The following is a 16,160-nucleotide window of genomic DNA, read 5'->3' on the forward strand; positions in this document are numbered from 1 at the left end:
GTAATAATAAATTTTAATAATACAGTAATAATAAATGACTTAGACTGCAGTGGGTATTAACCCTTTGAGATTCCTGGGGCCATCCAAAACTTGAGGATAAGATTTACTCAGTTTTAATTTACCATTTATGATTCGAATGTAAATGTAACCTTATGGCACATGTAGATTTTTTATTTCATGCTTTAATGCTGGTTTTTGGTCTTACTTTGAAGCTAAATAATTGTTCTTTGTAGTTTAGTTAAAAATCTAAAAAAGCAAAGTTTTTAACTCATTGTTGTGAAGAACATAAATTTCTCTACTTTTTATGAATAAATATTTGTTCATACGCGAAAAAACTTTCGGACTTAACAACAGGATAATTTTTAGTGCCTAACTCGATCCGGTTAAAAAGCAGATGAAAGCAAGGAATCTTGTGGTATCTGGCAACGCATGCGTAGATCAGGTAAAGAGTGGTCAAGGACCATGCACCTACACCTTTTCTTTAACCGCCTGGGTGAGGGTCGTGGTTGACCTCTCTCGGCCTTTACCCGGTTCATTGCCCGTTTTGTTTGTGTTCAGTGTGTGTGTGTGTGTGTGGCTGATATTATGGCTTCTTCTGCTCCTTCTCAGCCTCGTCAACGTGTGCCATGGAATTCCAGGTTTTCCGTGTTCTCGTTTTTTTGGCTTCGGTGGCGACTGATCCCCACATCACATGTAGCAGGTGCCGTTCTAATTTTTGTACAATAACGAATCCTTGCACAGAATGCCAGGCATGGCCTAAAGAGTTGTGGAAGTGGTTTTACAGGAAGAGAGAGCATCGGAGGGTTTCGATTCTTCCTTCATGGGAAGATTTTTCGCCGCTTCCTGTTGCTTCGTCTCCAGCAGTATTCATCCCCATAGTAGTGTTATGCCTGTGTCTCCTTCCTTTTCTTCCATTGATTTGTCACTGGAAGTATTGGGAGGCCCCCAGGCTGATTTTTGTAATGTTGCCCCTTCTTCTTCGGGAGTTAATTTGATTACCGGGAAGGGGGAGGCTTTTTCATCATTCCATTTATTCCAGAGTCAGAGGCGTCCAAGATGGCAGCGATTTAGAAGACGCTAGGGCTTCCCCCCTCCTCCCGGCCTCGTCTTCGTGGTAGCCGAGGCCAGCCATCTTGTATTGCTCCGCCAGTGACTGTTACTGCTTCTTCGAGTCAGAGGGAAGCCGTGACATCAGCCCCATTGATGACATCATGGGATCAGTCGTGTATTCCTCAACCAGTGGTGTATGCTTCCCCTTCAGACCGAGAGGAAGCCGTGAAGTCGTCATCACTTGTGACGTCACTTTGCACTGCCTCTCTCAGCCGTGACGTCATCTCTGCCGCCCAGTTCGCTGCATCTCCCTTCCATGCCATCGGAGCCTTCTCTTGCAGATCACTCTGAGGTTATTTGCCAGGCGGTGCTCAAGAGGTTGGACTCTGTTTTGGATGATAAGTTGGCTGCCTTGTTGGCTGGGAGGAATGGAAGGAAACGTGTTACATTGTCCCCGCCTCCTGCAAAGAGATCGCGTAAGAAACCAGTGCTGTCTTCCTCTCCCTCTTCCCCCTCTACACCACGTCGGCGTATCAAGAGTTGGAAGGCTAAGGACTTTGCTCTTTCTTTGCCTACGAGGGAGGAACAACGCAGACGTGTTCTCGAGAGAGTTGGTGTTTCGGAGAGTGTTAGTGTATCTTCCCTTGTGCAATCTGCAGTGGCTGCTTTGTCCCCTGCATCAAATCGCGAGCGCGTTGTAACCTCCCCCATCCGTGCACATCATGCGCGTGTTGCAACCTCACCTGTCTGTGCACTTGATGCAAGTGCTCCTACTTCTCCAGGGCCTATTCGTCACCATAAGGATCTCAAGGCGCCTGTCAAGAGGGCAAAGGTGGTAAGCGTGGAGTTGGTGCAGCAGGAGTGTTTGCCTACCCCTCTCCCTGGTGCTTCCAAGAGTTTGACTCTGGGGGATTCTCGAGATCCAACTCACGTTCGTATTTCTGCCACACCCGTGACCATTCACGGCAATGTTAATGAGTCATCTGTTGGAGGAGTGCGTAGTGTAGTGATGTTCCTAGTGTTGTAGTGGGTTCGTCTCGGGAGCCGGTGTGTGGACCCAGCCCAGACAGGTTAGTTGGTGTTTCGGGCTGTTTGGCTGCTGATCCTTCAGTTAATTTTAATGAGGAAGGTACCTTAGAGGAGCCTACACATTCTTCTTGTCGTGGGTCTCTGTTGCCGGAGCAGGAGGAGGGAGACACGCAAGAGTTGTTGTCTTCCTTTTCGGAAGTTGTCGATCTCATTCGTGGGTTCAACAATTTGGAAAGTAGGACTCAGGCTCGGTCATCTTACACTCCTTCTTGCTTGGAAGCTTGGTTGGAGCTACGCAGGATCCCAAATCATCTCTTCAGCTTCCCTTGTCGGGGCACGTCCAGTCAGTCTTGCATAAGGTTAACGCCTCTGTTTCGGACCAGGACAGTTCGCTTCACTCTAGGGCTCTGCCAAGCTACTACCCTCACCTCTCACGAGACATAGGAAGTACTATACTACGAACTCTGCATTTTTGATGTCGCGCCATCTTAACCCAAACATCATTCGCCTGAAGCCAGGATTGACTTTAGAGCAGGTGAGGTTGGTGGCTCCGTCCTTGTCTCCACAAGATGCCTCAGTGTTGGAGTCTACGGCAGCCTCCATGTTGCAGGCAGTTTGTTGGGTGGACTTCTGGTCTGTGGTCATTGCCAAGATAGCCTCTGACAGGTCCCATGTAGGGTCAGTGAGTGCATCCTCGCTTGCCAGTCTGTTGCAGCCAGGAGGCAAGGCTTTTTCATATATGGCTCACCTCAGTGTTAATTTATGGGCTAACCTTCTTCTGCTTAGAAGAGACACTGCTTTATCTAGGATGGAGAGATCAGTTGACACAAAGTCCTTGCCGGCATTGATAAACGGAGATCTGTTGGAGTCCCAATTTTTTTTTCCTCGGACAGAGCTTGAGAATGCGATAGACAGGCGCCGGGCTGACACCAAACACAGACTGGTGCACCAGGCCGTGTCTAAGTCGGAGTCTCGTCCTTGGAGACGTCCAGCTCCTCCTCCTCCCCCTGTCCAGCAGCAGTCAAGAAGATCGTCGCCTGGTAGGCCGTCGAGGAATTCGATTTCGGCAGGGCCTTCCCATTCAGCTCAGCCTAGGTCAGAGGACCAACGTCCTTTTTGCTCTCACTCCTTTAAACCAAGAAGGGGCCCAAGGGGCAGAGGTAAAAGGAGCCGTAGGTAGGTTAGGCGTCTCTCCCTCTCCTGTGCCATGGGTGGGGGGGTTGCCTGGCGGGCCATTGGGCCAAGTGGCAGAGTTATGGGGCGGAGAAGTGGGTGGTAGATATCCTTCGGGTGAGGTACCTACTGCCATTCAACTTCTCTCCTCCTCTTTCGGACAAGCCGTAGCTCAGGAAGGCATATCCTCCAGATTCTCTGAAGTTCTTGGCTCTTCAGGAGGAAGTGCAAAAGATGCTGGACAAGGATGCGATAGAGGAAGTGGTGCGTCCGTCTCCGGGATTTTATAGTCACATCTTGATGCCCAAGGTGTCAGGAGGATGGAGACCTGTGATCGACTTATCCACCATGAATCACTTCATCAGGAAGACACAGTTCAAGATGGAGACCCCGCGCTTGGTGTTGGCAGCTGTGAGGGAAAGCGACTTCATGCTGTTGATAGACTTAAGGGACGCATACTTCCAAATCCCTATTCATCCCACGTCCAGGAAGTTCCTTCGCTTCTCTCTTGGGGACAAGGTCTTCAAGTTCAAGGTCCTATGCTTCGGGCTGACAACAGCCCCTTAGGTGTTCACAAGGGTCTTCTCTCTCGTGTTGAGTTGGGCCCATGCTCAGGGGATCTGTTTGCTGAGGTACCTCAATGATTGGTTGGTCTTGGCAGTTTCCAGGGAAAAGCTGCTGCAGGACAGGGATCAAAGTATTCCAGGGAAAAGCTACTGCAGGACAGGGATCGTCTACTTCGGTTCTTTCTGGAACTGGGCATATTAGTCAACCAGGAAAAGTTGAACCTCATACCCAGTCAAAGGATTCTCTACCTGGGCATGGTCATCGATACGACAATGGCAAAAGTTTTCCCATCGGATCAGAGACTGGAGAAGTTGCGAGTGGTGGCGCGTGACTTCCAGTCGGAACCACATCAGTCAGCTCATCAGTGGCAGGTTCTTCTGGGAGTGTTGTCTTCCCTGGAGAAGCTGGTCCCTCATGGCCGTCTTCATCTTCGGTCTCTGCAATGGAAACTGGGAGAATTCTGTTCTCCGTCAGAGGACTCACCTCTGTTAAAGGTTCCTCTGTCTCTGGAAGTGAGAGAAAACCTTCGTTGGTGGTTGGACAACCAGAATCTTACGAAGGGTGTCCCTCTGCATTCTTTTCCACTGGACACCCGCAGGTTGGGGAGCTCATTTAGGCGGCCTCATCGCTTCAGGCATTTGGAGTTTGGAGGGCAAACAGCAACATATCAACGTCTTGGAGTTGAAGGCAGCCTTCCTGGGTCTGAAGGAGTTTCGGGAGAAGGTAGAAGGTCATTCTGTCGTTCTCATGTTGGACAACACCACGGTGGTAGCCTATGTGAACAAGCAGGGAGGCCTGGTTTCTCATCAACTTCACGCCATGACCGTCGAGGTTCACCAGTGGGCGGTCAGCAATTCAGTAGTTCTCAGCCAGGTATATCTCAGGCAAACGGAATGTGGTCGCGGACAAACTCAGTTGTCGCGATCAGATCCTAGGCTCAGAGTGGTCCCTTCATCAAGTGGTAGCAGACAAGCTCTTCCAGGTTTAGGGGAGACCCATGCTGGACCTTTTTGCGACTCACTTCAACAGGAAGCTGGAGATATTCTCTTCTGTGGCCCCAGATCCTTTAGCGTTAGCAGAGGATGATTCCAACATCCCTGGGACAACTTGGAGGTATATGCCTTCCCTCCATTTTGTTTGATCCGTCAAGTTCTGAACAGGCTAATGAGTTCACAGGGTCTCAGGATGACTTTGGTAGCCCCTCTGGCCTCAGGCGGAATGGTTCCCAGATCTGTTGTCGTTGTTCTGAGAGGTTCCAAGGGAAATTCCCCCTTGGCGACATCTCCTGTGTCAGCCGCATGCGGAAAGTTCCACCAGTCATTAGAATCCCTGTCTCCTCACGGTTGGAGGCCATCAAGTATCTCCTCTGAGCAAGAGGCTTTTCTCAGAGAAGAGCAGGGCATATGTCCAGCAGTCTCAGAAAGTCAACCTCCACAGTTTACCAAGGCAAATGGGCGATCTACTGTGATTGGTGTTGTAAACGGGGTTTTTCTCCACTCGCAACCTCTATTCAGGAAATAGCAGACTTTTTAACCTTCCTCAGAGACGAGAAACGTTTTTCCGTTTCTGTCGTTAGAGGCTACAGGGCGGCCCTGAGTTTGGTGTTACGTCATAGAGGTATCGACATCTCTTCTTCCTGAGAACTTTCCTTGCTAGTTAAGGGGTTTGAGCAGTCGAGTTCTCCTGGACCTAGGGAGCTCAAGCTTTCGACATGGGATGTTTCCTAGGTTCTCAAGAGCTTCACTAAGAGTCTATATGAGCCCTTGCGTCGCTCATCTGACAGGAACTTGACACTCAAGACTGTTTTCCTTCTGGCCTTGGCATCTTCCAAGAGGATAGGAGAGCTCCACGGTCTAAGCTATGAGGTGAAGCACACCAGGGGTTGGGGGTCAGTGTCCTTCGAAATTGCCCCGGAATTCGTGGCCAAGACCTAAAATCCCTCTGTGCACGATGACAGGTTCATTTCGTTTACCATTCCATCACTGAATGACTTTGTGGGTGGTGATGCTTGAGAGCTTTTGTTGTGCCCCGTCCGGGCCCTGTGTTGCTATCTTGAAAGGACTCAGCACCTTAGACCAGGCTGCCACAGACTTTTTGTTAGCACAGGCCATACGAAGAAAGAGGTGTCTAAGAATATCTCTTTTTGGATACGGGAAGCCATCAGACAGGCATACTTGACTCTCGATGATTCCACCACCACGTTTGTGCAGGCTAGAGCGCATGACGTTAGGGGTATTGGTCCCTCTCTGGCTTTCAAGAAGAACTTGGCTGTACATAGAGTGCTGAGCGCTGGTACTTGGTTACGCCAGTCCACATTCACCTCTTTTTATCCTAAGGATGTTGCCCACAGATCTACAGACACGTTTTCCTGGTTTCCTGTGGTGGCTGTCCAACAGGTTGTGTAACTCATAGTTGCCCTTAACAGGGCACTTTTGTATCTTACCTAAGATGTGGATGAGAGAATGAGTCAGTTGGCTGGTCTCCTTCTTTCTCTTGTACCTTTCCTTCTTCCTTCTGGCGGGTTAAGGAATAGACAGGTCATTCGCTGGACTGGTCTGATACAGGTGAGTAAGGTAGTCATACTGATAGTGTTGTCGCTTAATATACAAATATCAAACCCTCTATTCGGTAGCATATGCTCCACTCCTTGGCAAGGAGGAGTTGGGAGCAGTACAAACCCTGGTATATTGGTTTGCTATAGGACAGTCAAAGTTTCTCTTTGATTCCCTATAGTCAATGATTCTCCCATATATCATTGTGCATCACTCAGGGACTGAGTGGTTAGATATCAATTTATCTAGCTTCTCAATGGGCTTCAGTCCCTCTCCAGAAGTCATTTCTTCATGAAGCTGGACTGGTGGGTAGGCCCCCAGCCGGTTTAGGATGTCTTGTACCTCCCTCCAAGTATGAGTATCCTATTGTTAAGACTGAAGGTTTGTTTGTATATGAACAAATGACAAATTTTCTAAGACAATTTGTATTTTTCATAGCTACAAACCTGAGGTCTTAACATTATACTGCCTGCCTCTAACCGTCCCTCTGTTTGTTAAGACATCCTGAGTTGGGAAAGACTGACGCAGTGCCGTAGGTGCGTAGTCCTTGACCACTCTTCACCCGATATACGTATGCGTTGCCAGATATCACAAGATCCTTGCTTTCAACTGCTTTTTAAATGGATCCAGCTAGGCGCTAGAAATTATCCTATTATTAAGACCTCAGGTTTTTAGCTATTAGAAATTTTGTCATTTTTTAAAGTCAAGTAGAAATTTATAAATTCTTTATACACAGTGAAAATATATGATGCATTTCCTATCCACTTTGAAGTACTGTATAGGTTATCACTGTTTTTGCATATCATTGCATGGAAAAATACATAAGGAAAATAGGCACGAACTTTTAGGATTCTCTACTGAGAATTGATTTGGTGATAATTCTATTAAACTACCCCAACCTTTTGGGAACATGTAGTTAAACCATAGCCTATTGCCTCCTGAATAGTAGTCCCAGTACCATCCAATGTCAAAATATGCTTCTTTTTTTATGGATGACATCACTGAACGTCTTTACAATCTCAAAGGGTTAATGTGCAGGTATGATTGTTATAGGAAAATATTTTTATTCCTGCATTTACTTCAATAACTGTCCCCAATTTATTTATTTGAAAGCATTTATGCATTTTACTTTCATCTTACAGCATTAAATTATTCCCTTTCTATAATTGTGCTCTTCAAGTGTGTGTGAAGTTTATAAATCTTGAACATTTTATTGGTTTGGTTTTTAATTCCTCTTAATATTGAATGAGATTGAAGTTCTTCTTTTGCAAAATTATGCTTTTCATTTAGAAATGGCTTTCATTTAGTTTTAATTCACATATATAGGATACTAAATGATACATTTTTTCCAGTTAGTTCCATAAGTGTAAGAATGTATTGAAGGACTTCTGGAGTATCCTCTGTTGTCTTTGCTTCCTTACAATGAAATATCAAGAAGTTTTTATATTTATACATAGAAAGGGTAAAAAGTTAAATACATATATGGAAATAAGGTACATATTCAGCATAAGTCCGAAGAAATAGATTTGAGGGGTTACAGGCTGCTGATAAGTAGCAAAGGTAAGTTCATTGCACAATGGAATAAAACCAAATATACAGAACCCTTCCACCCATGTGAGAGAGACCTGCAAATGTTATGTAGTGGCTACTGGTGACGCAGCAGGTAGACCTATGTATCACTTTAAGCCCCACCCCTCTTATAAGCACACTCATCCAGTGTTCACAGGCACAATCAGTGTCATGTGGCTGTGAAAATCTATCAAGAACTTGAGCATGAATTAGGATTGGAACCAAAGCAGTAGCAAGTTGCATAACCCTGGGTTTAAATAAGAACAGTTTGATAATTGAAGATGTTATAGATCTGTTTGATAATTGAAGATGTTATGTACCAAAAAAATGAAAGGGTCCATATTGTCAAAGTTTTGGAAATTTTGGACATTGAAGCATGGACACAATAAAAAAAATTGCTTTATGTACATTCAGTGACCTTGATATCATGTGTCCTTAGATTTAAAGTTACCATTGTTGCTAAAGTTAATATACGTATAGAGTTGTTTTTTAGTAAACTTGAGTTAAATCTGCTCCTCTATTTTTAAATTTTACCAAGATTCAGTTCACATCTGACTTCTAATTTTACTAGAATTCAGTTAACATCTGACATTTAACTTTAGAATCTAGTTTTCACATTTGTTAGAGGATTTAGAAAGATATTGAGAGTTACAAAATATGAGAAATCCTTCCCTAGTATAGGATTATGCAATGCAGCTGTGTATGTGTTGTCTGCAGTGCTTTTCCAAAAGATAATTTTCATGTTTTTTCTTTATTGTTAATGCTGTGTTTTTGGAGTTTGTGTTAGGATAAAATAGTATATTTGGAGATTATACTCTGTTATTTTTTATTTTAAGAATAATGACTGTTTAACAAGAAGTCGGTGATTGCATAAGCCATTGCCAAGCTTTTCATGCCCAATATTAGGGTTATGTACATCAAATAAACATAGGTTGTAAGACATGGTTAAGAATGACCCCCGTGAATAGCTAAATTCTGCAAATACTTAAAACCATCTTAAAATGCTTAGAACTGCCTCTAAAAATTCTTATAGGTGAGTGTTTTAATAGTTTTATCACAAAAAATGCATTTAGTCATGAAAATGACATGAAATATTTCTCAGTGAAAAATACCGCGAAGAATGGGCATATACAGTCCATAGAAAAATCCATGATTAGGCGAGTCTGCAAATAGTGATCCGCAAATAGCTGGGGTCAACTGTAAAGTACTTTGTAGTTGTGATATATTGGGTAGCCATGATGTTAATTATGTAGTCACAGTAATTTTGCATTAGTAAGAGTAAATTATCTTATATTTTTTACTCTCAATATCATTATTCCTTGGTTTGCACATATTAGCTTAGATTTTGTAGTGATTTGACTGTTCTGAGTACATTCTGGTTGAAGATGGAACTGAATCCATTGTCTTTGAAGTAGCTGTAAGACTGAGAAATAAAAAAAAATAGCTAATTTATCTGTGTTTAATCCCAATATTCTCTCTCTCTCTCTCTCTCTCTCTCTCTCTCTCTCTCTCTCTCTCTCTCTCTCTGTGTGTGTGTGTGTCAGAAAAAATTTTAGCTCTGTTTATTTAACAATGCATTACATATAAAGATTTTATGTCCATTTACGAATACTATTAAGGTTGTGATCTTTCAGTGAAGAACACTGTAAAACTGCAAAGAAAAGGACATTAAACAATATGACAACGACAAAGCAGTTCAGAGTATCAAGTGTGCCATAAGACTATTTATATATAGTGAATTTCATTCTTGCTTCATGACAGGCCATTAATCTTGCTTCCATTATTTCCATGAACATGGAAATCTCAGCCTCACCGCCTATGAGTCAGATTCCAGAAATCTTTCAACATACATGCACTGTCCTACCTATTGGTGCTGATTACACTTTGTCCTCACTTTTTTGAGATTTGTTACTGTGAAGTCTTAATTTTCCACAGTAACCATTTTCCAACAGAAGTGCTGTCATTTTGCCTCATTTTATCTTTCTTCACATGATTTTAATTTTATATATTTTTATAATTTCAGTTGAAAGTCCTTGTAATACAATATTTGTAGGTATTAAATGTTGTCTTTGTACAAACTCTACCCTGTCCAGGTTACAACTTTGTGTTCGTTTATGATTTTTTAATTTATATTACACTCATCAGCACATTCTCATTATTTTAATATTAAGTTTTGTGTTATGGATTCACGTCACAGCATCACGCTTTAACTTGTGTGTTCTTGGTGATTTTAATGTGTTATTGTATTCTGTACTCAATTATCTATAGTGTTATTGTGTATTGTTTACTTCAGCTTGCCTTTTAACATGTTTTGCTGATTACAAGTGATTTTGTAAACTGATTTCTTTTTCCCATTGATTTTGTGTATCTAGTCCATCTTGTGATTGTTAGTTATTTTGTTCATTGTTGTGCAGACCTAGACCTAGTACTATTTATGTAGGATAGTTATTTATCCCTTCATGTTAATTCGTACCCATGTGCTTCAGCCTACTTGCTGTAACTATTCTTGGTGTAACTTTTGACTCACATCTTACTTTTTAGAAGCTTCTAATGAAAGTTTCAGCAAATACTGCACAATAGTTAATTGTTGTATGTAAGGCTTCATATTTTTATAAGTGATAAAATCACTGATACCTATTTTTGGTCATTTTTCTTTCATTTACTAGAATACATACTGTTCTTTAATGTAGATGTCTGCTTCTGGCAAAGGTTATCTCTTAGGTAGAGTGGTTCATGGTGGTAGGTTTCTGTTTCCTAACATTAACAGTTATGGGTAGCAATCTCAATTACGAGGGCACAAGTAATGTTCTTTAAAGTCCACAATAATATACTGATGGAAGCAGTAGTAAAATTTTACGAAACTATGACCATAAATGGTTTTGAACCCTATCCTGGGTTCGAAAGCTTTTACATAGTTTTATTAAATTTTACGACTGCTTCCATCAGTGTATTATTGTGGACCTTAAAGAACAATAACAGTTATGACTTGGACTATTAACAGATGGTCTCTTGTTTGTCAGTTTTTTGAAAGTTGTATTTTAACAGATCTTTCACAATCACAATTGATCTCTGTTACTCTTTTCCCGCTGAGACCAACCAGATACGTATGCTGAATAGCAACTTGAGTTATGTGTATTTACATTTGCTTATTAACGATCTCTCTCTCTCTCTCTCTCTCTCCTCTATCTCTCCTCGATCTCTCTCTACGTCTCTCTCTCTCTCTCTCTCTCTCTCTCTCTCTCTCTCTCTCTCTCTCTCTCTCTCTCTCTCTCATTATCATTTGTTCTCTTAGCAGCATGGAAACATTAAGCTGAGATGCACAAAATGTTGTTAGTTGTTTCACCTTGTTTGAAGGAATTTTTAAGTAAAAAGACGGCTTTTTTAAAAAAAAGTGTAGTCTTGCAAACATTGCTGGTATGAAAATTGTTAAATGAGAGATTACTGTACAAGCAGTGTCCTTGAAACACACTAGATTTTGTAATTGCTTTCAAACATCAGATTATGTCTTTTCAGGTGAGGTTGTGTGTCTGTTCTAGAAGTAGATGTGTATATGATTTCATTTTCTGTATATAAAATGTCAGTGAAAGGTAGCACTAGTATTATTGTATTTTAGACTTGAATCAGGTAGTTGTCATTGTGAAATGTGAAAGATTTTCAGATCTTTAGTGCAATTTTACATTCAGTAAAGAGTTAATTGTGATCATGTGTTTCAGTATGAGCTATAAACATTTAGTAATGTTACTGAAGTGGAAATTTTGAGTGATACGTATATACAACACGTACTCTAAAATTGAAAATCAAAATATTTCATTGGACTAGTTAGTTTTACATGAAATTGACAAGAATACAAAGTAAGTTTCAACAAGAAAAATGTTATTAGTTTTAATGATACATTTATAGTCCTGATTTAAGTTTTTTTTTTACCTTGTTGATTTTACCAGAACAAGCATGTTGTTCATATACTTAACAGAAGCCACAGTTACAAGTTGTGGATTTTAGTCCGTTTTGTACGTATTAGCTAGTATTTTAAATGCATGTATGATTTCAGTGGTCTATGCTATGATGAATGTACATAAAGTACAAGCTAAATTATATGGGACAATTAATAGTTTAGGAAGACTGTCTATCAGATAAATCGATCAGTGTCTTGATGAGACCTCTGGTTTGATTATTTATTTTATTGATTTTTAGAAAAGCACAATTGGTAGCTTCCTGGGTACTGGTAATGTAGAAGGAGAAGCACGTGATACAGAGAGTGATCGTCATGGGCAGTGGCTGAGACGACGTCGTCTAGATGGAGCATTGAATCGCGTCCCTCGTAATTTCTATCCACGCATCTGGAAAATTTTGGAAAAGGTAATTTTTGCATGTATACTGTGTGTTTTTTCAGCCAGATAAGATTAACCATTTGAGAATGAAGAATTGGTTGTTTACTTATGTAAGAGAGTCAGGAGATATTATATGCTGGCATTGTTAAATGCAGAAGAGCTACAAATATAATATATGATAATTGTAGTCATAAGGAAACAACAAACTGTAAAAAACTATGTCCATATAAATTATAAACATTTTTCTTTCTACTTTTTCTTTGATGATAAGTAAAGGGTAGAGAATGTAATGGACAAGACCTCCCCAATCATGGGAAGTTCCAGATCTTATGTGTCAAATGGTATTAACCTTAAACTTGTTTTGTTTTTGAAAGTATGTTGTGGCTGTTGCAAGACTTTCTTTTATAAACTTCTTTGTTCTTACATGTAATTTGAAAAAATTAAATTAGTTTTTCCGAGCTGCCTAATACAAGCTAATGTGTATTCGTGTTTATTTGAAGGTTCATATTCTGAAAAGTAGTTAATTGTAGGTATTTGACTATTTAATTTTTGTGATTACGGAATATTAGTTGCTTCTTGGTACAATCAAGAATTCTTGTATATTTTGGTGTTTTGTTCAACTTACTAATCTCTACCTTCCCTTTTGCATTTTGTTCACCTTATTAATCTCTACCTTCCCTTGTGCATCTTGGCACAAGCAAGACTACTAAAATGCAACTTACTAATTGAGGCTTTGGATACAGTACAGCAGGCAGGTAGTTCCTGGCTTAGTCAGAAAGGACCTACATTCTATTTGCTCTCAGGAAAAACTGCTGCTGTGTGAAATATGGTCTTGCTATGTTCTGAGTACATAGTTTAAATATAGAAGGGTTTGTGCTACAAGGAAAGGGAAGAGCAACAAGTTAGGGAAGTAGAATGTCTTTTGACTTATAGGTTGGAGAAATCCAAAATATCACGCGAGATGTGTCACATTTTGCAGACCAGAGAATGCAACACCTTTGCCAAGATAATGGTGGATTCAAAGATGAAATTAGTGCAACCTTAGGGTTGGTCACAAACAGTGGCAGGCATAAAAACTTCAGACCACTGCAATTATGATGACTTAAAGTTAACGTTGTAAACATGTCAGCCTCCAGAACTGTTGGTCTATATCAGGAGAAAGGCTGAAACCTATGAAATACTGAGATTCAACAGGATGTAAGGAACCCACAAAGTACTGAGTGAAGGAGGATATTAATTGAGAAATGATTGACCGCTACTTCAGGTCTGTTAGAGGCAGCAGGTAATATAAGCTATGTAGAATTGGCCATGTGCGCCGAGACACTTTGGCCTGGGAGCAATTCAGGAAGGCTCCACAGCCACATCCATTCCAAGGCAGTGAAGATTATGTATGAGAATAAGGGGAAGCAGAACATGATGACTGCCAGTGAGTAATTGAGCTAACATTCTTGATCAAAAGGCATTGGGTGTAGGGTTAGGTCAAACAGAAATTTGGCATCATTGTAGTGGGAAGTTCTTAATCCCTGTCTGTAGTTAGTTAATTTTGACTATTAAGCTGAGTTGATAAGTTGACAAATAGACTTCAGAGGAAGCCAAGATCAGGATATCCTATCTCTTCCACCACAGATAGTAGGGAGACACAGAGGTCAGTGCCAGTAATGGTATTTCAATCTTTAAAGGAGGTGAGGTATAAAAAAAAGTAACAAATGGAAAATGAAGAGCTGAATCCCAGATTGACCCAAAAGTTGCCATAAAAGAGACTTCCGTAATACTGTACAGGCAGTCCCTGGGTTACGTCGGGGGTTCTATTCTTGAGACGCGTTGAAAGCCAAAAATCGTCGTAAGCCGGAACATCGTCAAAAATCCTAAAAAGACGTTACTTTTAATGCTTTGGGTGCATTAAAAATAATGTAAACTGCATTCTTATTTAATTTTTCATCAAAAAAACCTTCAAATATTGATTATTTTGCATTTTTGGAGTCATGTTTCTTCTGCCAGATCAGCGTTGTAGGCATCGTAACCCTGGAACATGTGTCATAAACATGGAAATAATTTCTGATAAATATAATTGAAAAGCGTTGTAACCTCGGAACTTCGTAAGCTGGGGACTGCCTGTAATAGGAAAGATAAGAACTTGCCATTTCTATTCACTGAGTAATGTGGTCAAAACAGTATTAAGAGGATGTGGAGAGGATCCCAGAGTCACCAATGACTCTGGCAGTAAAGAAGGCATCCTAAAAAGATCCTTGTGATTATTATATACAGGAAGAGTTTAAGAGTGAGGAAATTTCACAGATAAGCTTAATTTTTTCCATCTTGTCATGAGAGGCCTCGTACATTGCTGACCACCTCTTTATCAATTTAAGCAACAGTGCAGCAATCAGTTCACATCCATTTACAAATTTACATTTTTAGGTTAGAATTACTTTGTATTTTTATTTCAACATGAGTAAGGCATGTAATCATGTGTCAAGTTTACATTTCAAATATTCTTTCAGTTACAGGTTTTTATTTATTTGCACCTTACATTACTCATTTATGAGAGGATATTTTCTTCTTGGTAAACCCTGTTAACATGCCTTTTGGATTAAGCAGACAATGACAGTCCCCCAAGATTTACCTGTTGGCCAGAAAGTTAACTTCAGATAATGAATTGCATAGGATTGAAATAGATCATTAAAAATGTAATCAATAAGCCATTCTTTTATGTCACCACTCTCCCAGGAAGAATTTTTTTCTAAACCATTAAATTTTGAAGTTCAGTGCATATAATTTAATATACGTAAGGTATTTTTGTTCTGTAATTTAGGTACTAATAAAATCCACATTTGATTAGAATAATAAATAAATGAAAAGCAACTAATGGCTAGTAGCTACAGAATTATTAAAAGTAATATTGTTGTTTATGAACATGATGCTTAGTCATATGGTATGTTTATCTAGAAAAATAAGAAATGTGTGACACTGAAAGCTAAATTTGTCTTTAATTTTGCATATTTCATTACAGTGCCGAGGTATAAACATTGAGGGTAAAGTGATACCTCAGAGTCTAACACAAGAGGTGAGTTGTTAACTTTTTCTTGTAATTTTACTCATGATGTCCGTGAGTGCAATGTTTGGTCATGAATAATTTGTAAGATTAGTATTATTACTGATTTAATAATTCTTTTGGTTTAAATGTCCACACAGTTACTGTTTTGTACTCTTGCACCTGTGGTAATGCTGTTTATACAACAGAATGCAATGTACAGTATGCTGCAGAAAGTATGTGACATTATTGTCTGCATTGTCCAATATAAAAAGATGATTCTGCCTCCACCTTTAGTGTAGGATTTTACAGTTTCCGTAAAAGACATTCAGTTCCTATCAACTAATACTGATTCTGCCTTACAGCAGAACTGTCTTTCATCATAACTGCTGTTTAGATAATTGACTTGCTGGATTTTCAAAAGCTGGATCTCATGTTTGCCCAAGACCCACTTAATTTAGCAACAACAATAGCAATATCCCCAGAGCCAATTGTTGCTGTTGTTATAGTAACTTACTTTCAGCATATTACGTAAATGCTATTTCAAGTGTATTTGAAGTATAGTATAGGTACAGTAAAACATTTAAAAAGGTGATTGATAATGCACACTATTTTGTTCTCACTTGTTTATTTTACTTTAAACTGTAAAACATATTTCATGTGACTCGTAATGACAACCAACAGAAAGTGGTATATTTTGAGTACATTTACTCATGGTTCGCATATTTGATAATTGGATTTGTTTCACACAAACCCATCACTTAAATTAGTCCATATTTGTAGTTGACATTCTCTAAGTCACTTCGGTCCCCTTAGGAAAAATGGCGATAGAGAGGTAGGAGTGGGTGTTCCCCTGTTAGGTCC

General features: G+C 40.3%; 1 protein-coding gene across 8 annotated transcripts in view; it reads left to right on the forward strand.

Moving 5' to 3' along the window:
• LOC135226965 (probable phosphorylase b kinase regulatory subunit alpha) overlaps nt 1-16,160 on the forward strand; it is a 349,374-nt gene that overhangs the window by 276,472 nt on the left and 56,742 nt on the right. For all 8 annotated transcript variants that reach the window (XM_064266663.1, XM_064266662.1, XM_064266664.1 and 5 more), the window contains 2 exons: nt 12,132-12,296; nt 15,276-15,329. In XM_064266663.1, coding sequence (XP_064122733.1) covers nt 12,132-12,296; nt 15,276-15,329 — 219 coding nt within the window. The remainder of the gene's footprint in view (nt 1-12,131; nt 12,297-15,275; nt 15,330-16,160) is intronic.

This window comes from Macrobrachium nipponense, chromosome 15 (genome assembly GCF_015104395.2).
Source record: "Macrobrachium nipponense isolate FS-2020 chromosome 15, ASM1510439v2, whole genome shotgun sequence".
Classification (NCBI taxonomy): domain Eukaryota; kingdom Metazoa; phylum Arthropoda; class Malacostraca; order Decapoda; family Palaemonidae; genus Macrobrachium; species Macrobrachium nipponense.